General features: G+C 34.2%; 1 protein-coding gene across 4 annotated transcripts in view; it reads left to right on the top strand.

The window, feature by feature from the left end:
- The window catches only part of LOC110030076, a 35,467-nt gene extending 12,272 nt beyond the window's left edge, over positions 1–23,195 (top strand). For 2 of the 4 annotated variants that reach the window (XM_020732627.1, XM_020732628.1), the window contains one exon: positions 22,129–23,195. In XM_020732627.1, the coding sequence (XP_020588286.1) occupies positions 22,129–23,054 (926 nt within the window). In that variant the 3' untranslated portion in view covers positions 23,055–23,195. Of the gene's footprint in view, positions 1–10,567; positions 10,593–22,128 lie in introns of those variants that run through there. The other 2 variants (XM_020732629.1, XM_020732630.1) reach the window with 2 other exon arrangements.
- The last annotated feature ends 2,418 nt before the right edge of the window (positions 23,196–25,613 follow it).

Here is a 25,613-nt window from a genome sequence, read left to right as displayed (position 1 = left end):
TCAATGACGTTCTGCATATAGTTTCGTCAAAGGGCATTCATCTCCTACATTACTGCCGTTCTCCAAGGTGAATTAGCAAGAGCACCCTCAATTGTAGTTGGGATCTGACAGTTCATGAGGGCAGTAGCAAATGCTTTGTAGGCCGGCAATAAACTGTAGAAAAAGGCATATTTTGCCATATAATAGAGGGAGAATGTCTGATTGCATACCTTACTCGGAGAACTCACCTCCTCATTCGGAGGGTCATGCTGAGGTTGTCGCCTGTAATGGAGTCAAAGTCCTGTAAGGAGGTAGCTGGTTCCAGAGTAGGGGCATTAAAACGGGTGTGCCGAGTGTAGACATGGATAATGAGAGGATGAGATGGCGTACTCCTTGAATCAGAGGACTCATCGAATGGTGCCGAAACATGGGACTCCTCAATGGAAGGAATAATGAGGGGAACATCTATAAAAGTAGGATAGGAGACAGTGTCTAAGAACCCAAGCTCCCCCTCACTTGCGGCCAAGCTAGGAAAATAGGAACACTTTCAAAGAAGGAGACGTCAACACTCACATAGATTTTGTTAGTGGTGGGATCAAGACACCGATATCCCCTTTGAGTGGCGGAATACCCAAGGAAGATTATTTTATGGATCTAGGATCAAGTTTACTTCGATTTGGTGCAGTGTTCCAAACAAAGCAGTGCACCCAAAAATCTTGAGGTCTAAGGTGAAGAGGGCCTGATTGACAGGGAAGCATGACATTAGGATAGCTAGGGGGTTCAGAACTTGTGAATTTTAGAAGGAACACTATTTATGAGAGACGTAATAGTGAGAATGACTTTGTTCCAAATCCATTTCGGGACATTGGGTTGAAACATAATGGAGCGAGCAACGTCAAGAATGTGACAGTTTTTTCTATTGGCTATCCCATTTTGTTGAGTGTCCGTACATGAGCTATGGTGGATGATGCCCTTACTCACCAAGAATTTACCCAAAATAGTTGAAAAACTCATGGACATTGTCGGTCCGAAGGACCTGAATAGGAGGAGTTTTGAATTGAGTTAAAATGAAGGTGTTGAAGTTTTGAAAGTAACAACAACCTCCGATTTGTCTTTTAAAATATAGATTCACGTCATTCGAGTGTGGTCATCAATCAATGTCAGGAACCACTGTTTATTGGTATATCTGGGAGTTCGAGAAGGTCCCCATATGTCACCGTGAAAGAGAGAGAATTGAGTGTAAGATGTGTAAGTGTAGGGTGAGTAATGGAACCTATGATGTTTGGTTCTGGCATGTCTCACAGTTGAAATTAGAAAATTTTTATTAGAAAAAATCAAGGATACAAATTTTTAAGTATTGGAACTAGGATGACCGAAACGACAATGCAACAACATAATGAGACATTCAATAACACGAGATAAGCTACAACTCCTGATAGGTGTGTCATCACTCTTCATGCTTTTCTCTTGGAAGTAGTAGAGTCCGACTATCTTCTTAGTAGTTCCAATCATCCTTTCCGAACGACGATCCAGAAAAACACAGCCATCAGAAGAGAAATTTGCAACTCAATCAATATCATTCGTAAACATGCTGACAGATAACAAGTTGCATTGTAACTGGGGAATATGTAAAACAGTTTATAGAGTTAGATTGGTTGTTAGTACAATCGACTATTTTACCAACAATGAAACTACAGAAGCCATCAATAATTCTGGGGGTATCCTTTTCAGAGCATGGATAGTAAGTCGAGAAAACTTGTGAGCATCCCATTATGAGATCCGTGACACATAAATCAATAATCCAGGGACTAGATACAATATAAATTGTGAATACATAGGAAGAGTACTTTGTCGGATGTGGGGGGTTGATGGACCCGAGTGACTTGATGGACTCCAAGTAGCTTGATCAATTGGTCCATCTGGTTTCTCAGAGATTTTGAGGATTTTGAGATGTTTCGGGTAAGAGTTGGTTGAATCGTAGTAGATTCGGATGTTGTCGTGAGACCCTTGATATCAAAGGAATTGACCAAAGGTTTGTATACCGGTTTATCGTGAAATTTCCAACACTTGACCCGAGTTTGATTAGGTTTGTGATAGTAAACACAAGTGGAGTGATTGGCCTGAGGTTGCATGGACGAGGGCTCAACACGATTCAAGATGGTTCTAACCGAGCTAAAAGTGATATGGTTGTGATTCTGAGCCATCGATGAATTCAAGTAGGGTCATCGGTTGACGGATACAAGTGTAGGAGTCCGGACACCTGCAGGGATGCTGGTTTTGCAGGAATTCTGTTGGACATATACAATTGCTCTTGCAAAGGAAGGCGGAGGAATTCTGTTTTGCTGTAGGAATCAACCGGCGGAAGAACTAGCAATAGGAGGAATCCACGGCAAAGGAAAAAAACAACGACTGCAGGAAAAAACAGAGGAAAATCTTCCCTGTAGCACAAGTGGCTGCTAGAACTTGCGACTTGCAGGAAGGCTACACTTGGTGACGGCATAATGCATCTATTGGAACGACAACTATTAGAACAGCGGGACCCTGCACAGTGCGGCTCTTGGAACAGCAGGAAGCCATCTGTAGAAGCTCCAGCAGCTGGAACAGAGAAACTAGCGGCTGCATTGGACCCTGTAGCTGCTGTAACTAGCAAATGAGACAAGCAACTAGGAGATGCCGGCTGCCAGAAACGGCAGAGGAGGCCGCTGGCTAATGGATCTAGGGTTAGACTCTGATACCATGTTGAATTGGTGATCAAGGCATCTCTTTCTCAATGATACAAATAGGAGTATTTAAACCCTATTACAATGGACTCAAATAAGGAAAGAAATAAAAACACAATCAAAGAAATAAAAACAGGATAAAGATAAAAAGGAAATTACATAATGCAGAGTAAGGTGAATTAAACTAATAAATCTAATAAATATTTCTTATTCTAATTGGAGAATTCAGAGTGTTAACATATTAGTAAATAAAAAAAAAAATTGATTTTTTTTTACAAGCATATTTTGTAAAATTCAATTTTTTTTTTACTTAAAGGGACATAAATCGGAAAATCTATTGTTACAAGCATATTTTGTAAAATTCAATTTTTTTTTTTACTTAAAGGGACATAAATCATTTTTTGCTCACTTATTTTTAGTAGCTTTAATCTCGACATATTGAATTAAATCTTAATTTTTTTATTTGCCTAGTTTTATTTTTTATTTTTTTTTACAAGCATTTTTTGCTAAATGTATTTGATGTACTCGTATCTTTATCTACTTAATATAGTTTTGGTTTTAAAAAAGTAAATAGTTGCCCATCTTTTTGTTCACTAAGTCTACTAAAGCTAAATTAACACCAACATATACAATTGGGAAGTTTGTATTTTTTGTGGTCCACATGGCATACTTGGGATAGTCCTTCATATAATAAACTTGCTTGCAACAGAATAGATTAAAATATTATCTTATTTCTATTGTACCTTAATCCATGAAATTTCTTTATCTATAACCCTGTTTCTCTTATAGTTGATTTTCTTTGCATATTGATAACATTATCATGATTGGAACTAAATGAGCATTTTCTATCTTATTTTATTTCAATCTCCCTTCCTCTTGCACACACTACGCAGTGAGTTTATTTCCCATTATTGTTACTTATCTGAGTATTAAATTGTGTAGGAAGAGTGATTAAAATTAAATGCATGACAATATCATCAAACATCTCTTATCTTAAAACCCTTGATCGAGTAACAAGATTGGACATTCTCATAATATACTATATTATATTTTCTTTGCCTTATTACTGCATTGAAACAAACTTATAGAGAAATGGTTTCGTTAAAAAATATATAGTTAATAACTATTAGTAATACTGCTAATAATATGCATTTTCTTTGCACCAACATATTTTATGCATGAAAAAAGCCAAAATTATCATATATTTATTATTACAAATGAATATGAAAAGTCAAAAAAGTAGTTTTGATTTCGGTTATTACTTTTTTTGCATGGATCTGTCTAATTCTTTAATAATATCTACATATTTCAAAACAAATAAATTTACATACAGTGGTCTCTTTGGCAGGCATAATACTTTATTTTTTTTATTTTAAATTGTTAGGAAAACAATTCTTTCTTTTATTCTTCAACTGAAAATGTATGTTACATTTTTATATACACTCCAATCTCTATAGTTTAGGAATATTTCTAATAGAGAAAAAATCCTGCAATTAGATTTTCTCGAATTAGGTTACATAATGTAGAAAATACATTTATCAGATTTTCTATAATCAAGCTACCTATAATCTAGTTTTCTAATATACAACTATTAAATTTATTATTTTTCATAACACTCCTCTTTAAGCTGAGACATAGATATTTATCTTGCTTAGCTTGTTACAAATATAAATGACCTTAGTTTCATTAAGGGTCTTTGTGAATATGTCCCTTCTATATCCCCCAGTCTTTACATGAGCCGTAGAAATTAAATTTTGTTGAATATTTTCACGAACAAATGACAATATATCAATATGCTTGATTGCTTATGGAAGACAGGGTTTGAAGCAATATGTATTGCAACTTGGTTATCACAACACAACTTTGCTAGAACTATTATCTTAAAACCCATTTTGGTCAAGAATTAGGAGACCCACATCAATTCACTTGAAGTTTGTGCCATTGCTCGATACTCCAATTTTGCATTGGATCATGACAATACGTTCTATTTTTTATTCTTCCATGAGTTTAAATTGCCACCAACAAAAATACAATATACAGTAATGGATCTCCAATCAATCTTGGAACTTGCCCAATCTACATCAGAGAAACTTTCAATTTTTTATGCCCATGATTCTGATATAGAATACATTGTGCAGAAGCTCCTTTGAGGTAATATATTCTTTGTTCCAAAGCTGATCAATGATGGACTGTGGGGGAAGAAATGACTGTTAAATGAATAAGCAATGTCATGGAGTTTAATTTTTTCATCAACTTCCTATATCGTTCAAGATCATTAAAAATTTTTCATCATTGATAAGTTGTTGATTAAGAAGCATTGAAGTACTGTATGGTTTAACTCTTGATTTCTCAAATTCTGCTAAGAAATGCTAAACATACTACCGTTATAATAGAAAGATACCATTCTTGCTTTTTGATACCTCAATCACTAAAAAGTATTTCAAGAGACTTAGGTCCTTAGTATTGAATTGATTTTGAAGAAATAATTTCAATGATAAGATTCCCTGCACATGACCTCTCATAATATAATAATTTCATCAACATAAACAACCAATAGAATGATCTCAGGAGAAAATTGTTTGTAAAATATAGTGTGATCACTTTTAATTTTTTGCATCTAAAATTTTCCTACTGCATGACTAAATTTTTCTAAAGCATGCTCGAGGACATCATTTTAATTCATCATATGGCTTCCGAAGAAGACATTTTTCGTGACTCTCCTTGAGCAACAAGCCAAGGTGGTTGCTCCATGTACGCCTCATATAAAAGATCATCACACAGAAAGCCATTATTCACATTAAGTTGGTGCAAGGGCCAATTATTCATTGCGTCCAAGGAAAGAAATAGGAGAACCGCAGTCAGATTCGCTACCCGGGAGAACGTCAAGTAGTCAATCCCATTAGTTTAAGCATAACCCTTACCAATCAACCGAGTTACAAATCCATCAAAATAAAACTTAACTACAAAGACCTATTTACGACCAACAACCTTCTTGTCATAAGATAGTTGAACTAGTTCCGGAGTTCCATTTTCAGTTAAGACATCATTTCATTAAGCAACGCTGCCCGCCACCCAGAACGGGATTTTGTTTGCTAAACAGATATTGGGACATTAATGGAGCCAAGAGAAGCAATAAAAATAAGAAGGAGAAAAATAATTGATTATAGTAAACCTAAGAGGAAAAGGGATATGCACTTTGACGTTTACCTTTTCGAAAATCAATAGGTAAATCATTGTCACTAGGAGGATTCACTGAAGAAGATTAAACTGGTGCAGATTAGGTTTAGAGGGACAAGGTTTTCTAGAGTAAACATTAATGATAGGTGGTTTAGGTTGGGGCATTGGTGATGGACGTGGGGCTAGAGCTGAATCTGAACTTATGATGTGATACATTAATAATTTATCAGAATCTTGTGAGGATTTTGTCAATGTTTTGAGCAACTAGGCTGAATGTCCTTTTTTTTTTGCTTTCATTCCAATAAATAATAGTTTATACAATCTCCTTTAGGTAACCTAATAAATATTCCTAATATAAATAAGAAGAGAACATGTACAATTAAGAGAAATAAATCAGAAGAGAAAAATTGGAAATCATTTATATAAGGAGTCTCCTAATGATAGGAGATTCCTAATTCAACTGTCTGATTTTCGTCATTCTTGATTGATATACCCCTCAAATTGATGCTGACTGATCAAGAAACATCAATTTGCCAACAAGGAACCAATGTCGTTATTGAGAAAGAGCCTTAGTAAATATATCAGCAGTTTGAAGATAAAAAAAGATGTGGAAGAGAAATAATACCATTATCATAGGCTTCTCGAATAGAATGATAGTTCACTTCAATGTGTTTCGTGCGCTCATGAAAGACATGATTAGCAGTAATCTGGATAGCACTAGTATTATTTGCATAAATAGAGGTAGACTCAGGTTGAGGAAAACTAAGCTCAACCAACAAACCCCGAAGCCAAATCATCTCTGAACAAACAGAGGACATAACACAATATTCGGACTCAGTAGATGACTTAGAAACTCGATCTTGTTTCTTACTCTTCCAAGAAGTTAAAGAGTTGTCGAGAAACATACACCAGTTAGTAATAAATCGATATGTATGAGAACAACCAACCTAATTAATGTCACTATAGGCTGTTAAGTTAATAGAAGACACCACAGAAAAAAACAAGCCAGGATAAAAAGTACCTTTCAAATACCTAACAATACATCGAGCTGCAGCTAAACGAAGATGTGTAGTCGCCTGCATAAATTAATTAACTTGTTGCACAACAATGAAATATCATGACGTGTAATAATCAGATAATTGAGACTCCCAACAAGTTGTCGATACAGCGATGGATCAGATAGAAAGCCACCATCATTTCGTTGATATTTAACATTCACTTCCAATGGAGTATCAACAGGACGACCCTCTTGGGAACAAGCCAAGACAATGAGTTCCTTAGTATATTTATGTTGATGAAGAAAAATATCAACGGGAGAAGACTGAACCTCAAAACCTAATAGGTTAAGGACCTCAAATCCTTCATATGAACAAAACTCTAAAGACACTTCTGTAACTGAGACATTAAATGAGTATCAGATCCTGTGAAGACAATATCATCAACATAGACTAATAACAACACAATTCCCTTATCAGTATTGCAAAGAAATAATGAAGAATCACACTGAATTTAAATAAAAGAGAAACTAAGAAGAGTATTGCGAAACTTTTCAAATCATGCCCGTGGAGCCTGTTTCAACCCGTATAGAGACCGTTTGAGCTTACAAACATTATGTGAGTGTGTAAAAAACTAGCTTGGAGAATGAGTCATATAGATATCTTCTTTGGGGTCGCTATGAAAAAATGCTCCGATACTGTGTCAATGTATTGAGCAAATAGGCTGAATGCCCTTTTCGTTTGCTTTCATTCCAATAAATAATAGTCTTACAATCTCCTTTAGGTAACCTAATAAATATTCCTAATCTAAATAAGGAGAGAATATGAACAATTAAGAGAAATAAAATAGAAGAGAAAATTAGAAATAATTTAAATAAGGAAGCTCATAATGATAGGAGACTCCTAATTCAGCTAGCTGATTTCCATCATTCTTGATTGATAGATTTAAGCAACGATGAGTCAACAAAGAATGAACTTTGTTCATAAAAGGTGACATCAATAGAAACCATCTACCTGTTTAGGAGGGGAAAACATCTTTATCTTTTTTGCAAATGAGAGTATCTTAGAAAGATATGCCTTAATGACTTATGGTCTTGTTTAGAAACACATGTAAGAGTATCCCGAACAAAATAAATACACCAAATTATACGTGATTTAATGGGAAAGAGAGAGTTAGTTGGAAATAAAACTTGGTAGGGTTTCTAGTTTTGTAAACACTAGAAAGCATCTGATTGATCAAAAAACATGTAGTGAAACTACATCAACTCAGAACTATTTGTGCACATTAGTTTGAAATAAAAGGGCTTTAGTTGTTTCAAGAAGTTATTTATTTTTTCATATTTTGGAATGGAGTATCGACATATGATGACTGGTGAAGAATCTTGTTTTGTGTCATATATGTCTGAAAATGTGCAAAAAAAATTCTTTGAGATTGTTACTTCTCAAAATGTTAATCGAAATATTGAATTGACTTTTAACTTCAGCATAAATGGATTGAAAATATGATACTAACTCGGTACTAAATTTCATAAAATAAAATTAAGTCATACGAGGGAAATCATTCATAAATGTGCCAAAATATTAAAATCAATTAGATAAAGCAGAACAATGTCCCCAATTATCAGAATGCCCAATTTAAAATTATAACTAACTCTTTATTAACTCTGATAACAGAAGACAAATGATGTTATTTAGCAAAATTGACATGACTCATAATCCAAAGATGATAATTGTTAAAGTTGAGGTTATAACTTTTTAGCATTGTTAGTGATGGATATCCTAATCGACAATGCATCTCAAAAGGAGATAAGGTGCTGGAAAATGCTATTGGCCGAGGTTGTTCATTATCCAAAATTTATAGCCCCTCGACTCTCTTCCTTTACTAATAGTATTTTTCTTCATAAGATTCTTAAAAAGACAATGTTTAGGGAAAAATAATGTACAATAATTAAGAGCATGTGTAATTTTGGCAACAAGTAAGATTAAATGAAAATTGAGGTAAACTAAGGACAAAAGTTAAAGACAATGTTGGTGTAACGTTAAAGGGGTTAGAACTAAGAACATTAGAGGTAGATCAATCTGCTAAGGTGATGGAAGAAATATATTTGTGAAAAATGTGAAAAAGTGTTTTGAATTATTTGTCATGTGATATGTAGTATTAGAATCAGTGACCCATTATGTGGAAGAGGAAAGATAATCATCATTATTATCTGACTCAATAAGGGCAGTCATCGAGAGAGATTTTTTGGATGTTTCCTTTAATTGTATGAATTTAGCATATTCTTCTGCAGAGATCGAGAAGTTTGACTTTAAAGGGCCTCATTAGTATTGTTCATGTGAGCTGACTGTGATTTAGAACCATTCTGATTCTTTTTTGGCAACCTCTAATATGTTATCTTCATATGACCAGTGTTATGACTATAGTAGAAAATTGCTCTTAGGCCTTGATTTCTAGAATTCAGAATTTCACTTCTAAAATTGCCCGAAACTGAGGTTTATTGATGTTTGTATTTTTTTGGCTAGCAAGAGCATAAAGTTGTTGAACGGATGATGCCTGAAAACTTTGAATAGTACACAATACTCTAGTATTGGCTTCCCTCAGAGTAGTAAACCATTGTTAGATAAATATGTAATTTGACACTTTCATATTTAGAGTTGAGGTAAGCTATAAAACTTTTAATGGCCTTTTGTTCGCCTTGAGCCTACTGAATCCGAACATTAGGACTAAAGGGCAATAGTGCATTCAATTCTTTATAAGCCCGTTTAAAGTTCACGTGATAAGTGATTGATAATGTTGTTCGACTTGATAGAACTTCTTGCATACGTCAAGATTTGAACAATATTTTCTTCTGGTAAACACAAATGTCGATTCCTCCATCGCATCTTTAACAAAATCACAATGAGTAATATGATCAGATTTATTAGGTTCGATAGAATTCCATATTTTTATTAAGAGATGAACCTCAATCCTCATTCACTCAGAATAATTTGAATCAGTCTCAACTCAAGGATTATCTAGAAAGTAACTCTTTTGAGAAATACTACTCAAGTAGAGTCTCAAAGTTTTATTTCAATAAAAAAATTGATGCCATTTAATTTTTCATCAATAATTTTAGTCACTGATGAAACCAAATTTGTCACACATATTTTTGTTCATCAACTATGATTATCTCCAAATATTCAAAGCGATTGAATCAACTAATCCTAATGATGTTTTTTGCAGAAATAGGAGATGGGGAGAAATTAATCACTATGCTATGATCCCGTCGACTGTTTCAGGCAAACCAATAAGCCGAACCGCTTTTAGATGAACTTCTGGAAGCGATGGCATGCACGAATCGAAGGATGATACAAATGCCATAGATGAACAATACTAAGCCATAGAACTCAAACAACTCGACGAATAGTTCAACAATTGTCAAAGACAAACAAACCCGACGAATGACAATGCAGGAGATGACCACTCGCTAGATGACCGCACTTGATCTGCGACAAACATCGCAGGAAGAAGCCAAATTGCGTCGGGGAAAGTGTTGAATAATGAAGTCGGTTACGAAGCGATATTGACATGGTGAATACCAACTGTTCATCGAATCATTTGTCTTTGACATACAGACTAACGACTCAATTGACACGGATGAAGCTGCACTTGCGTGTGGGGAACTAAGCTGAAACGAGGAGTAGACTATCAACAATGAGCCATGCGCGGTTTTGATACTTTGTGATGAAAACAACTATTTCTCTTATTATTCAGTTGAAAACTTATTATGTCCATATACACTCCAATCTCTATAGTTTAGGAATATCTCTAATAGAGGAAAAATCTTGCAATTAGATCTCATTTAATTAGGTTACTTAATATATAAAATACATTTATTAGATTTTCTAAAATCAGCTTCTTATAGTCAAGTTTCCTAATATATAACCATTAAATTTATTACTTTCATAATCAAAATAATTGATAATAATTACTGCTACTTGAAAATTCACCGAGGTAGAGTGGTATTATAATGTTTTAGCATGGTATGAAGATCCAATTCATAGAGATAAAATGAGGAAATACTAATTTTTTTGTTGAAAAATCTGGAAAGTAAAAAAACCATAGAGCCTAGTTTAGTCAAAATAATTTACAATGTGTTTGCAAGTACAGAGGTACACCATTATCTCGTAATTGAAAGAATGAGGTTATAATTTTACATAAAAAATTATACTTGTATTTTTTTAACACAAAAAAATAGAAGTGTTAGACAAAAAAATCATATTTTGACGACAACGGTTGCAGGCAATGGTGACGGGCGGTAGGTGGTGACTGATGGTCAGTGGGTACAGAGACTGGTGGTTACTTGTCGAGTATTCTCTCCAAGTTAGGCTCTAGAATTTCACTTCTTTTTCTTCTACTCCCCCCAACACTCCTCAAGTGAAGAAAGGGGGGCTGTTTATAGTCTTTTAGGGAAGGACATTTTGGTCTTTTGGCAGGTAGATTTCCTAACCACTTGATCGGATGGTCCATGCTGACCCCCCTTGATCATAGGTAATCTTTTAAGGATTTGGGTGCCTTAATGATGTCAGAATTTAGTGGTCTTTAGATCGTTAGATTTCTCTTATTGATACACTTGATTTGACTATAAATGTGTTAAAATTGGGATTCATTTGACCATCTATCGGTGACCCGAAATATCTAATTGTTCTTCAACAACTTGATATGGGCTTGATTGGACCCAGATTGAACAAATTTTTATATCATTAGGTTCGTCTTATTGATACGGTCAGTTCGACTCTAAACTCGTAATGGAATCCCAGATAATCTTGAAATTGAATCAAAACATTTTTTGCTAAAAAATGCATGGAGATTCATGTCGGATAAAAATTTAGTGATCACACATCAATTACAATAAGTGGAGACCAGATTAACAACTATATCTAGTTGTAGTTGTGCTGATATCTAAATTTATTCTAGTGATTTAATAAATGGGATTAATACAACATAGTTATTCATAGACATAATGATTAATACAACATAGTTCTATAACATATGGCGAGCAGTACCTGAATGTCAAGTACATGGCCTCAACAATAATTGAATTTTTGAAAAATATTCATGCAAGACTTAAACGTGCATGACTAGCAAACATATTCCAGACCCATTTTAATAACTTCAATTTATTAAATTTTTTTGTTCTCATTTTAGCAGCTGTATTTAATATTCTTCTCCTCTTTAGGATTGTCAAAAAAGCTCGTTGTTTGCAAATAGCTTGTTTTCGATTTCTTAAATAGCTCGTGTTCGATTTGTTTGTTAAACAAGCAAGCCGAACACACAATTTTTTTGAGCTCGATTTATAAACGAGCTGAACAAGAATGAAAGTTTGTTCGTTCACGTTCGACTTGATTTGACTCAAAAGAATTAATTAATTAAATAATAATATTTGGGTTGTATAAATATAAATAGATAATAATTAGGTGGTATCAATGTAAAAACACTTACAAAATTCCATCTCCTCCGCCTCGCCTTGTCTGTAAGCATAGTGGTATGTATTTAAATGATTTACGTGGTAGACATGTAAATGCATAAGAATTGGTTGCTATGAACGGGAATACCCCTTGGAAGAATCCACCTATGGAGAAAATGCGGAAAGCAACTTTGGTTTTTTCTGTACTTTAGTCCCACATTGGTAGTCCGAGACTTCATATATGAGAAAAGCACTTTAAAAACAGCAAAACCTTTCTGTTTAACGTTGTAAAGTAAGTGATATTATATAATATATTTATATAAAATAATAAAATATATATCTTTTAATATTCCAACATAACAAGAGTAGAAACAAAAGATAAGGTTTGGTTTGTTAAATAATTGAATGAATCGATTCGAATAAATGAATTTAAATGAGTAGAATATGAATAGGCTACTCACGAGCCATTTTGAACACAAGTCGAACATGCACAACATAAAATATGAATGAGCTGAACACTAATAAGCCTTCGACTTGCTCAAGCTTGGTTTTTTTACACCCCTACTCTAAAAGAAAATAAATAAATGCAACAAGGGGAAAAACCTCTACAACATGCAATCTTATTGAATTTGAGTTGTAGAAAATAATAGGTGCACTTTAAATGTTAGAATGACTTTTACATAGAGAAAAAAAATTCCTTTTTTAAAAATCTATTTTGCTGAAATAATCAACAGAGAAAAAGTACGATAGAAAATTTTCCTTGTAATTGAGATGAAAATCACTTTAATACCACTTAGAAATCTATAATGATGAACATAACATTCATCAAACCAAAATCTCATGTCAAATCATCAAGGATAGAGGTTTACTTGAATTTATTGAAACATAAAATTTGGTTATCAATTTTCAAAGTTTGAAATGATGTTCAAGAAAGAGCGTTATTTTGCTTATGGATGGTATGCAAGCAAATGAACAAACCACTATTTAGACTAGAGACTAGGACATATTTTTAGTATTAGTATTCTTTTATCTTGATATATGATAAAAGTAAAATAAAATGCTTAAGCTTTGCACTTTATGAAGTCCATAGTAATTAATGAGATATCTTGAAAATCCCATTAACAGTAATCCAATTTGATCACAAAATTTAGTGAATTTAACATTAAATAAGACAATGTAATCAATATTTTTATGTAGGTCTATGATACCTAAAATTACTTTGAAGCAATCGGTCAACCATGCAAGTATATGTGTTGATCAAAATAATGTATGGAATTAGAGTTCGCTTATCAATCTTATGAGGTGATTTATCAACTTTTTTAACATATAATATTCTAGTTTACTATGCCGCAAAGTCTAGTTTGAAGAGTTCAAATTTGCAGAAGGTGAAAAATTTTAAAATCCTAATGCAGAAATAAAAAAAATAAAACTACATTTTGTTGGAGTTTCTTATAGATAAAAGGTCCATACTACTGTGACACCGATCTAGTGATTCGTATATACTTTGCCTACGAGTTCCCCACATTATTATTGACAACTAGATACAAGTCATTCTTAGCCTATGTCTATGTCATAAGAATTATTGGACACACATATTACAATTAAGGGGGCTTAATCATGCAAAGTTTCTCATGAATATTCTAATCCCCTATCTAGGTTGAACTCTCCTACTAACAATATTTCTATTTCATTAGGTGAATGTGTGTTAACATGCTTGTTTTTCTAGTTGATGGTTAGTAGTTCTAGATCACAAGAAGTTTTAACTTCCTAGTTGGCCAAATTAAGAGTAAACTACGATCAGAAGGTTAACACATCAACATATGAAATCGAAAACATAGAAAAAACATCTAGGAAAAATTTTAAAGGATAAAAAAATGAAGAAATCACATACCTTATATCGTAGGAGTAAAAAAAAAATGTAGCTATTATGCTTGAAGGAAGAAAACAAAAAGATTTTCATTGAAAAAATTAAAGAAAACAGTGTAAGTAGGTACAAAAAGCTCAAATTCAAGCCAATCTCTCTTTGCAATACACCACAATCTTTTTCGTACAATACAAGCTCTCCATCGATCTCTCCTGTACAAGTTCATACAAATCTCTCCCTTTTAACTCTCTCCAAAGTTTCACAAAGACCAAACCTTAGAAGTTCTCCTAAGGAAAACCCAAGAGAACCCTAGGGCACTCAAAACTCTTCTCAAAACCAGGTGGAGAAGAGGCCTCCTAGGAGCCAAGAGTGTCTTCTAATGTTCCATGCATTACCTTATATACTTATGGCTCAAAATCATGCACAAAACCTTCCAAAATTGCCAATTTGCGGAACGTGGTGCATCTGTTGAAGCAATGGTGCAGACATGCATTGTTGCGGCGCGGGCGTGCCAGGCGTTTCGTGTGATGGCGCGTACGTGCAACTAATAGGCATGGAGGTGTCGTGGCAGCGTGATCTTCTCGATCGAGAAGGTGATACAGGCACACTTCTCATGGGAGTGGGCGTGCTTCCAACTCGAGAAGGTGGCGTTGGCATTCCACTTTTTGGCTCGGGTGCGCCAATAATCTTTTGACCATTTTATCGTCTTTAACTCCCTGGAGTGTGCTCAACATCTGTATCCTATAACATATAGCAAAAATGGCTTCCACAAGCATAAAATCATCATATTAAGGAACTAAAGTATGAGATTTATTAAGGAAAGCATCACTCATTTGATTCAAATCAGTTTAAATTAGAATATCTTAACATTAAGCAAATTAATTTGAGAGATTTAGAAGTAATGCTTTAGATGAAAGGATTGTGACTTGAACAGAAAACTCCTAGAAAAAAACACCTGAATTTGAATTTCGATTTATGAATTAAATTTCCTACGTTGAAGTTGTTAAATTACAAGTTACAAATAATGCTTAAAATTTGTAATTCATGACCATTTAAATATTGCTACAGGTCATCTTTTCACCATGGAATACAAATGTATCCTTTATTTTCAAATAAAACTTTGACATTTGGCTTACTACTTAAATGTGCATTTTGCATTATGGATGAATGATGTTTCATTTAAAATTATGTCTACAATAATTATTCTCTATCAGGTCACTCTACTGGAGGAAGGTAGTAAGTTTGACATTAATTGAATTATGATAATTCCAGAGGACTCTTCGTATTAGAAAGTTGAAATTGCTTTATAATATACCTTGCAGTATTTGTCAAATTGGGCCTTATCAGTTTGCATCTCCATTTTTCTCAAATGATTTTTCTTTCTTCATCTCACCATCTATATGTGCTTGTACTTTTATGATGAAAGGAGGCTTGTGAGACATCTCTTCTAGGAAGAACCTAATCAGCTGCTGAGATTTATGAGAATTCTCAAAGATCATCGTGTGTATAGCTAGGGTTGTGAACAATCTGATTTCGAGCCGAGTTGGGGTTAACTCAAAATCGGCTTAAAAGGTTTAATTATGGCTCGAAATTAGCTCATAGCTTGTTATATTTGATTTCAAGTTAGCTCATCTCAAAATTGAAACAAGTGGGCTCAAAATAGTGCTATTTGCTGATTTCAACTAAACACGTGTATGTGTGATATATATATATATATATTTATATATATATATGTAACTTCAAGCTGATCTCAAATCAATTCTCTTGCAATTGATGATTTTCGAGCTAACTCTCAACCCTATTTATAACCATTCTCATAAGGAATTAGTTCCTCAAAATATGAAAGCAATGTTTCAAAGCAAAAAAAAAAAAGATAAATTATTTAGAGTGAAGCAAACTAAGGGATATTGTAGTTTTTGGGAGAAAAAATAATTTTTCTTCAATATTATAAGCAATGTTTACAAGATAAATAGCAGGGGAAGATCACCAAATTATGTAAGGCACAAAATCAATCATAAATTCCTTATTCTAGAATAAGTAACAAACATTTACAACAATAGAAAATTCTAAAAGTAGAAAATACTAGAAATAAAAAAATGTTAAAAATTGAAATTCCTAAAAATCCCCCCTCAAATTGGAGCATAGATATCTATCATGCCCAACTTGCTTACAAAGAGCTCAAAACTAGGCCTGAAAAGTCTTTTGGTAAAGATATCTGCTATTTGTTTTGCAGTATGAATAAATGACATCAAATAGCTCCAAAATCAATCTTCTCCTTTATGAAGTGTCTGTCAATGTCCACATACTTTGTGCGATCATGTTGCACTAGATTTTTTGCAAAGTTTATGCTGACTTTATTGTCATATTACAACTTCATTGGCATATTTATTGGGATCCATAGCTCTTCAAGAATTCTCTTTAATCATAACATCTCACATACTCCATTAGCCATATAGTTATATTTTCTACCTCGATACTATTCTTCACAACCACATTCTGTTTATTACTTCTCTATGTAACCAGATTTCCCCAGACATAAGTACAGTATCCAGATGTTGCTCTTCTATCAATAATTGAGCACACCCAATCTACATCAGTGCATGCCTCTATCTTCTGTTGTGCGATCTTCTGAAAAGTAAACCCTTGTAGGCTGTACCTTTTAGATATTTGAGAATCCTATTAACTGCTTTAAGGTATTTTTCATAGGGCGAATGCATAATTTATCTTACCAAACTCACAACAAAGATAATATTTAATCGTGTATGTGATAAGTTAATTTATTGATACTGAACTGGGAAAGTTGATTAAATATTAGGAAATTCATACAAGACAATTATTATGTAAAAGCATAGAGCGTGGGTGAGAAATTTTAGTTTGACGCTTAATGTGGCAATGGATGTTGGGTGAAAGACCTCACTTCCTTACAACTATCAATGGAAAAACTAGAATCATTAGATTTATGATTAGAACTAGACTCAAGTTCGGGACTAGAAGACTTAGAACTAGAAGATGACGTGGACTGAACTCGAGATAAAAGCTCAGTGAGGACATTACTTGAAGGGTTCACCAATTTTGTGTAGTACTTAGGACTCGCAAACCTTTTTTCTGAGCTATTATTTGGCGCGAGCAGATAATATCAAATTATACCAGCGTCGTAGTTCTTTTTTTCCTGTTTCTTGTTTGTTAGTTATTGTAGAATCACAAACATCAAGAGATGACACTGTAGGAAGACCTGAATTATCTTTAATATTTAAAAAACTTGATCCATTTTTAGTTTGAACAATCAAGATTGGGGCGGTATTATTTGTTGAATCTTCGGTTTGAAAAATATAAAAAAATATAGTATCTTTATTTTGTCCCGTTTTGAAGATGAGGCGTAAAAAAAGGTTGTAATTCAAAAATGTGACATCCATGATAACAAATATATTTTTAGAAATATGATCCAAATATTTATATCCATTTTGAGTGAGAGCATAACCAAAAAACACATTTTTTAGCTCAGGGTTTAAGTTTTCCATGATTATGCGTATGAATGTGAAGAAATGCAATACACACAAACCTCTTTATTGGTAAAAAAGACGAGAGCCGATTTGTTGGATAAATTTTATAAAAATTATCAAGAGGTGTTTTAAAGCTTAAAACCTTATTAGGAGAATGTAACAACACGAACCATAAATATATTTTGGCACTTCAGTGGTAAACATCAATGCCTAGGGGTGTGCATTATTTGGTCAAAACAAAAAAAATTGAATTGACGAAATTTGGTTGGTTCGGTTCGGTTTCAACAATGAATATCAATTTTTGGTTTTTAAAACTTTAAGATTCGTCTTTTCAATTTTCTGTTCGGTTTTAATTTTCATTTGATCGAACTAACCAAAAAATCCAAGTTTTATTAATATTATTTACTATCTTTTAATTTCATGTGGAATAAATTTTCAAAAATTAAAAATTTTATTACATGCAATATTTGATTGTAATAAATCTAGGATTAATATAATTAAATTGATATTATGTAGATAAAATATGTAATTCGTAATGTTTATTCTTAGCTAAACACCGATAAAATATTAAATTTGAGTTTGTTCATAACCAAATTGCTTAAAATGAATTAAATTTCGATTCGGTTGGTTCAGTTTGATTAAAATTTAGATTAGTTTGGTTTTCTGGATTCTGGATCTCAGTTGCAATTGATTTGACCAATTTTAAAACCGATCCATCCAAGCCGACCGAATGCTCACCCCTATCAATGCTCAAGCAACATCTTTTTTCGAAAAAAATAACCCAAAATGTATTTGAAATACTTTTAGCCATTACTACTTCGTAATATTTGAATAGTTTTTGAAATTGTGTGTACCATGGTGTGAGAATTTTTTTAAAATTATTTCTACTTTAGATTTTTTTAATTAAAAAGCCCCAACTTAATCTCATGTGATCATCGGTAATTGTTACAAACTATTTTTTCCTAAAATATGTAAGAGTTTTACAAAGACCCCAAATATCACCATGAACCAAAGTAAAATGTGTAGTTGGTTTGTATATTTGGGGAGAAGAAGACACATGATGATGTTTAGCAAATTGATAAACTTCTCAATGAAAAGAAGACATTTTTATTCTAAAATAAATTGGAAAATAAATACTTTAAATACTGAAAACTATGATGACCTAACTTATAACTTATAATGTCATAACTGAAAACTATGATGACCTAACTTATAATGTCATAACATAATATCATTATCTTTAGAAACAAAAACATAATTTAAAAAAAATACTTTGACATTGTCTGTTCGAGTTAAGTCCATCATTAAAATAATAATGTTCATCTTTTTTCTTAGCATTGTCAATTATCCTTCCAGTAGTCAATTCTTAAAACTCACAACAAAAATGGTAGAAATAAGCTTTACATCAAGGGTCAAAGATAATTTTATTAATGAACAACAAGTTACAAGATAAATTAGGAACATGGAGTTATCGTGAAGAGTTAAGGAAGTGAGTTTGATAGATCCTATCCTGACAAATTACCGCGATAACAACATTAATAATTTTGATTTTTTATTGCTTGCACAAGTTGTGTAGGATGAGAACAATTTAGAACAACTAGTTATATGATTAGTTGCACCATAATCAATTATTCAAGAATGAGTAGAATTATGAATAACATCTAACACTGCAATGGCTAGAGTCTTACCCTTTTCTAATAAAGGCAAGGTGGGAGTCAATGATAACTTTGGAGATTGAAACAATTTTTGTAGGTGCTTAAATTACTCCTTGGTGAAAGGGACTTCATCCGAGTTTGCAGAAGACTCTTAAGTTTCTTTAGCAGTGGCTCGAAAAACTCAACCTTCACGTTTGGATTTTGATTTTCAATTCACAGGTTTACCATGAATCTTCCAACATGTCTCTTGTGTATGTCATGATTTTTTGCAATGCTCGCATTATGGTTTCTTATATCCCTCTTTGTCAGTATCAACTTCTTTTGACATAAGAGCTAAGTTCTCCTGTTCAGTGTTAAAAGAAAGGTTAGGTGTTCCGCAACATTATTTTTTTTAATTGAATCTTCACATCTAATCTATGAAAAAAACTTCTTGAATAGAGGGTAGTGTTTTCTTATCGATAATGCAACCACTTCATCTAAACTCATATTAATGCCAGCTAAAAATATGTAGACCTATTTGTTTTTCTTTCTCTTCTTATTACGAGCATAGTCGTTTGATTCTCCCTAATCAGAACTTCAACCAGGCTTCTGACGTAATGTTACCAACTCATTGCAATAAACAGTAATATCACGGTCATTCTACTTGGATTTTCAAAGTTAAATTTTCAACTAAATAATTTTTGAAGAATTCTCTAGGTCTGAATAAAGATCTCGAACAACTTCTTAGATATCTTGAGCAGTGAGAGGAAATAGACGATACTTTCTTAGGGCAGGTTTCATGGAGTTGATGAGCTCAACCATAACCAAAGAGTTTTCAAACTGCCATATTTTTCAAATTAGGGTTAGCAGCAGCATGTTATGAACTTTCACCACTCAATTGCCCAATTTCACCTCTACCGTCAATTTTCCAATTTTATGTATTAAGCCCACTCGAGATTAGTTGTGCCCATTGAGTTTTAGCGGCTGAATTCTGAGAATAATGATTAACAGATACCAACGTGAGAGGGGTTTCAAAATTATTGGACCCGTTAGAGGTGGTAGAATTTATTTAGACTTCGGTCATCATCGGTGACTTATAAGACATCATCTGAATCAGAGGAGAGAAGGGGATGATGAAAACACACGAGTAGTAGCTACCTCAAGGTGAAGAAGCTTGAGTGCCCGGGGTTGGTTTCTTTGTCGATTCCTACTCGAGAGAAACTGCTTTGTAAGAGAAACGACTGGGGTTTCAATCATGCGAACAAAGTTTTGTTGCTAGTTATTTCATGCCTAGGATGAAGTCAACAAAGAAGAAGCTAGTGGAGAAGAAGTCGCAACTCTTGATGCCGTGACAGGCCCAAAGCCCTCGATGCGAAAACCGATCTAGAACCCTCGATGGCCAAGGACATAAACTGTCATAAATTTCCCAAGCTATAATAAGGTAACAAACATTACTAATAATAGGAAATTCTAATGGTAGAAAATAATAATAATAATAAAAAACTAAAAATAGAATTTTCTAAAATCCCAATCGATACAAATCTATAATTCGTGTGATAAATATGCTTTTTGATTTCATGAATATTAATCTTTTTGTTTAGAGTACTTAAAGTTACCGGTTGTTTTTCTTATAACTTCCACACTTTTTTGTAATGTTACAAATGTCCGCAAATTTTAGTAAGTTTACACTTGCTTTCTATTATCAATATGAACATAAAATTAAAACCAAATCATTTTTTCTTCATCTTCAACTCTAGTTTTCCCTGTCTCTCTACTCTCTCCCTCTCTCTCCCCCAATCCCCCACCCACTCGTTCATGTAAACCCCAAACAATTTGGGCTGAGAATTAGAGGTCACGACCATGGTGATGACTAATAATCTAAAGGCAGGCAACCAGATGCTGTATTTCTAACCTTGTGATTTATCATGAACATTGATTATTACTTGGGTGACTAAATTATTACTGACTTGTTGGGTAACGTTTTGGATACGAGTACTTTGATCTTAGAACATAATGGTGATGTGGCAATGCGATGGTGTCACTTTAGGAGATTTTATAAGATTATATAGATGACATTGAACTTTAGGCTGATTATTGTATTATTTTTGGACTCATATTAAGCACACTGATCATACTTTTTTACAGCTGTTTTAGAGTACGGGAATTCATTGTTTTTTGCTAAACTTTCTCGCATATTTCTCTGTTTCTGGCTGCAGTATCCCTTTCTGATTAATGTATGAATTAATAATTTTTCGTGGCTGGTTTATTTTATTTTATTTTTTATTTATTGACACAGAAAGTAAAACCTTAACTTTTTACTGGCCATTTTCCCTCATTGCTTGAAATGATTTTAAAACAGGTGCATTTCTGAAACCAAATCTAGTGTCAACAAATATTTTATTTTATTTATCGTGGGCTTGTTTCTCGCTAATGTATCCCTTCTGTTATGGATTTCCTTTGGGATAAGTTTATGCAAAAATTTTATTCTTTTCCACAATAAACTCTAAAACCTTCAAGTTTGGCATCAGAATCTTTGCCTTGTTATCTTGTATGCGAGAAACTTCTTCTTTCGTCAATCAAAGACTGCCATTGATGCTAAGCTCCTCTTCAAGCCAGAGCACCTTTCGAAGTATAAACAATTTTAATCGTCAGAAGATACCTTACTGTAGTGTGGCCAAATTGGACTCTTCAAACGGATAACTTGTTTTGTTTCTTCAAGCAATATAGTTTTCAAACTGTGTTTCCATCTTTAGAGCATAATGTGCATTATATAACCTGTGCTTCTGCACTTCCATCACTGATCATCAAACAGTACAAAGCTTTTGTAGGGCCACCCGATCCAGCTCCAGTATTCTTTCTGTTGCAGTTATGACCCATGCATTCCTCCATCCTTCCAAATTAGTCCTCTCAAGAAAGAACTACGAAGGCTACATCCCCGGAACCATCACTTCTTGCCTCGCTCAACCATCGCCTTCGTCTTTGCCATTTACATCCCGCCTCACATCCTTCGATCCACCACAGCGTTCTGAAGAATGGTTCACTCTTCGGAAGGACAAGCTAACCACCAGCACCTTCAGCACCGCATTGGGTTTTTGGAAGGGAAACCGCCGATCCGAACTGTGGCAGCAGAAGGTGTTTGCACCCGAATCCAACACACTTGAAGCATCCGCCATGGCTGCGATGAATTGGGGAGTAGCCAACGAGTCTGCAGCAATCGAATGCTACAAGAGCATGACAGGCCAGGATGTGAGCTTCTTAGGATTTGCAGTGCATGCAGAAGCGACATCCGAGTGGCTTGGCGCCTCCCCTGACGGGCTTGTGGGTGCTGGGATATTGGAGGTGAAGTGTCCTTACAACAAGGGGAAGCCGGAGCTGGGGTTGCCATGGCAAGCTGTGCCATACTACTACATGCCTCAGGTTCAGGGCCAGATGGAGATAATGGACCGGGATTGGGTGGATTTGTATTGCTGGACGCCGAATGGAAGTGTCGTGTTTCGGGTGTTTAGGGATCGCGAGTACTGGGAGTTGATGCATTGGATGTTGCAGGATTTCTGGTGGGGGAGTGTCATGCCGGCGAGGGAGGCGCTGATGATGGGGAAGGAGGAGGTGGCAAAGGCTTATGAGCCTCAACCAAAGCATGATCTGACTGGTAGGATAATTGGTAAGAGCAGAAAACTTGCTGCTCAGGCGAAAATGTTGTGCCGTGATATTGGAGGACACGTGGAGTTCTTTAGGTGATATTGCTGTGTTTGTGGATCATGGGTGATGTTTAGGCTCTATTTATCAAATATGTATTTGATTCATTGTTATATAATGTTTATTATTGTTTCAACAACTGTATTCATCGTTGTAGATCTTATTCAGTATGATTTTATTTTATAGAGGAATGAAGAAAATTACTACCCATTTTATGTAAGAAAATAAAAAAAAAATTCAACTGCAGGTGCTTGAACACATAAAAACATGAGCGTTCAATTATTTGAATTTGATTGATGCAGAAGAAAAACATTTAAGTCTTTATTTGGGAAAGCTTTGATATTTGGAGGAGACTGTTCATGGCTGGCATAGTTAGCCCCTTCTCCAAGGGAAAGTTTACTTCCAGAATTCCAACCCTTTTTGTTGCTTGGATTCTAAAACTTCCTGGAAAAGTTTAAATTGACCATTCATTGCTTTTGATGGGGGTATATGAACCTCTTTTTGAATATCATTTTGAAAATCTGACAAATTTTTTATTTCATTCATTTATTTATTTGAGCCAAACCTCCCATAGACTTGCATTTTCTATATTTATTTTGAGCAAGATTATTGTGTAATGATTTCGTTTTTTCCAATACTTTGTAACCATTCTTGAATGCGTAGCACATTTATTGGACATAAAGTGAAGAATTTAAAATGTCAATTCTGAATGCTCACCAACGCTAAAAATACTAAGAAGTTTGATTGTGTAACCATTCTTGAATGCGTAGCACATTTATTGGAAATAAAGTGTAGAATTTAAAATGTCAAGTCCGAATGCTCACCAACGCTAAAAAACTTAAGAAGAAGTTTGATTGTTTCTCCAACTCTCAACACATAACATATCAGATAGCTCCTCATTGACCAAAATCTGACGCCTTCATTGTATTCCACTATCCCACTACCATTCTCACCCTACTTCTTTAACCTCTATATCATGTCGAATATTTGGATTACCCTCGCAAAAGAAAAGAAAAAAAGAAGAAGAAGAAAACCCAACAATGTGACACTTTCATACAAATCAAGAATGAATTACATTATCTATCCATGAAATCTTAAGGTATGACCCAATACTTATCCACTATTTAAGCTCTTGTTGATAACATTTTAGCAGCAATTGGACAACTAGATCTACAGGATATTTTCTTCTATATGTTAAGTGGAATACCACTAGGAACCAACATACCAGACATTCAAAGCTGCAATCTAGACAAAACTCTAATGGACCTCAATGACTTTTACTCCCTTCTATGTATCAAATTAATCAACCATGCCAGTGACCCCCCTCAGGTCAGGAACCCCTCCCAATCCCCAACTAGCTATTCAAAAAATGAGAAGAACCTATAACAACCCCACTTGGGGTAGAGGTCATAATCAACACACTTCAACATACTGTCGTAGACGTGGTCGTAACTACTGCAGACTTACCATAGTCTGCCAAATTTGCAATAAATTTGGCCATTCAAGCGTCAGTTGTTAGTACTGAGCCAATATTGAGTACACCCCTTCTCCTAATCAGATGCTACATGCTATGACCTCCAATTAGCTTTTGGATTCAGGTGCAACAACCCACCTCACATCTGATATGACTTACTTTTAAAGTACTACACCTACAAATGGGTCCAAACAAGTCCTTATTAGTAATGGACAACTATCCCAACACAACACATCAGAGAGCGTGTACTACCTACCTCAACACTAAAGCTTCTTCTAACTCAAATATGGAATATTCCCTCATTATCCTATAACCTCCTTTCAGTACATAAGCTAACCCATGACAACAAAGTTGCTATCCTATTTGATTCTACAGGTTTTACTATCCTTGACCCATGATTGCAAACACTTACTTTAAAGCCACATCTCTGAATGCCTCTATCCAATTACTTCAACTTGCGGAATCTGCAACCAGCTATTCCTTCCTTAGCATTGCTTCACTGTAGAAACCAACAATTTGACACAAGCATCTTGGACCTCCACGCAAAGAAGTGCTCAATATTTTGCTTAAGAGATACCTCTCTATAGGCCTATCATCTAAACCTCAACATTGTAATAGTTTCAATACCATCAAGAGTTACAAATAACATTTCTCCAATTCCTATCGAGTTATGTTGTCTCCTCTCCAACTTTATATATGGATGTATGGGGTCCATCCCCAATTATCTCATCAAGGATATCAATATTATATTGTCTTCATTAACAACAATTCAAAATTTTACTGAGTATTTTCTATGTTTACAGAATTTTAAATTGCAAAAAAATGTATAACATTCATTGAAATGCTAAGCACAATTTCATATTATTGTGGGAGTATTGTGCTGCGATGGTGGTGACGAATTCAACATCACAACTCTTACAAATATCTTTTCAGAAAATGACATTCTTCATAAATTCTCTTGTCCATATACTCCAGAGCAAGATAGAGTTGTGGAACGGAAACATCGCCACTTGATAGAAACTACTCACACGCTCCTCTTTGATGCCTCTCTCCCTTATAAATTTTTGGTGAATACACTTCTTACAACACCGGATTTTATTAATCGAATGTCATCCAAGAATACTCGA

This window comes from Phalaenopsis equestris, unplaced genomic scaffold (assembly GCF_001263595.1).
Source record: "Phalaenopsis equestris unplaced genomic scaffold, ASM126359v1 Scaffold000649, whole genome shotgun sequence".
Taxonomy (NCBI): domain Eukaryota; kingdom Viridiplantae; phylum Streptophyta; class Magnoliopsida; order Asparagales; family Orchidaceae; genus Phalaenopsis; species Phalaenopsis equestris.
This window is presented reverse-complemented; position numbering and strand designations above follow the sequence as displayed.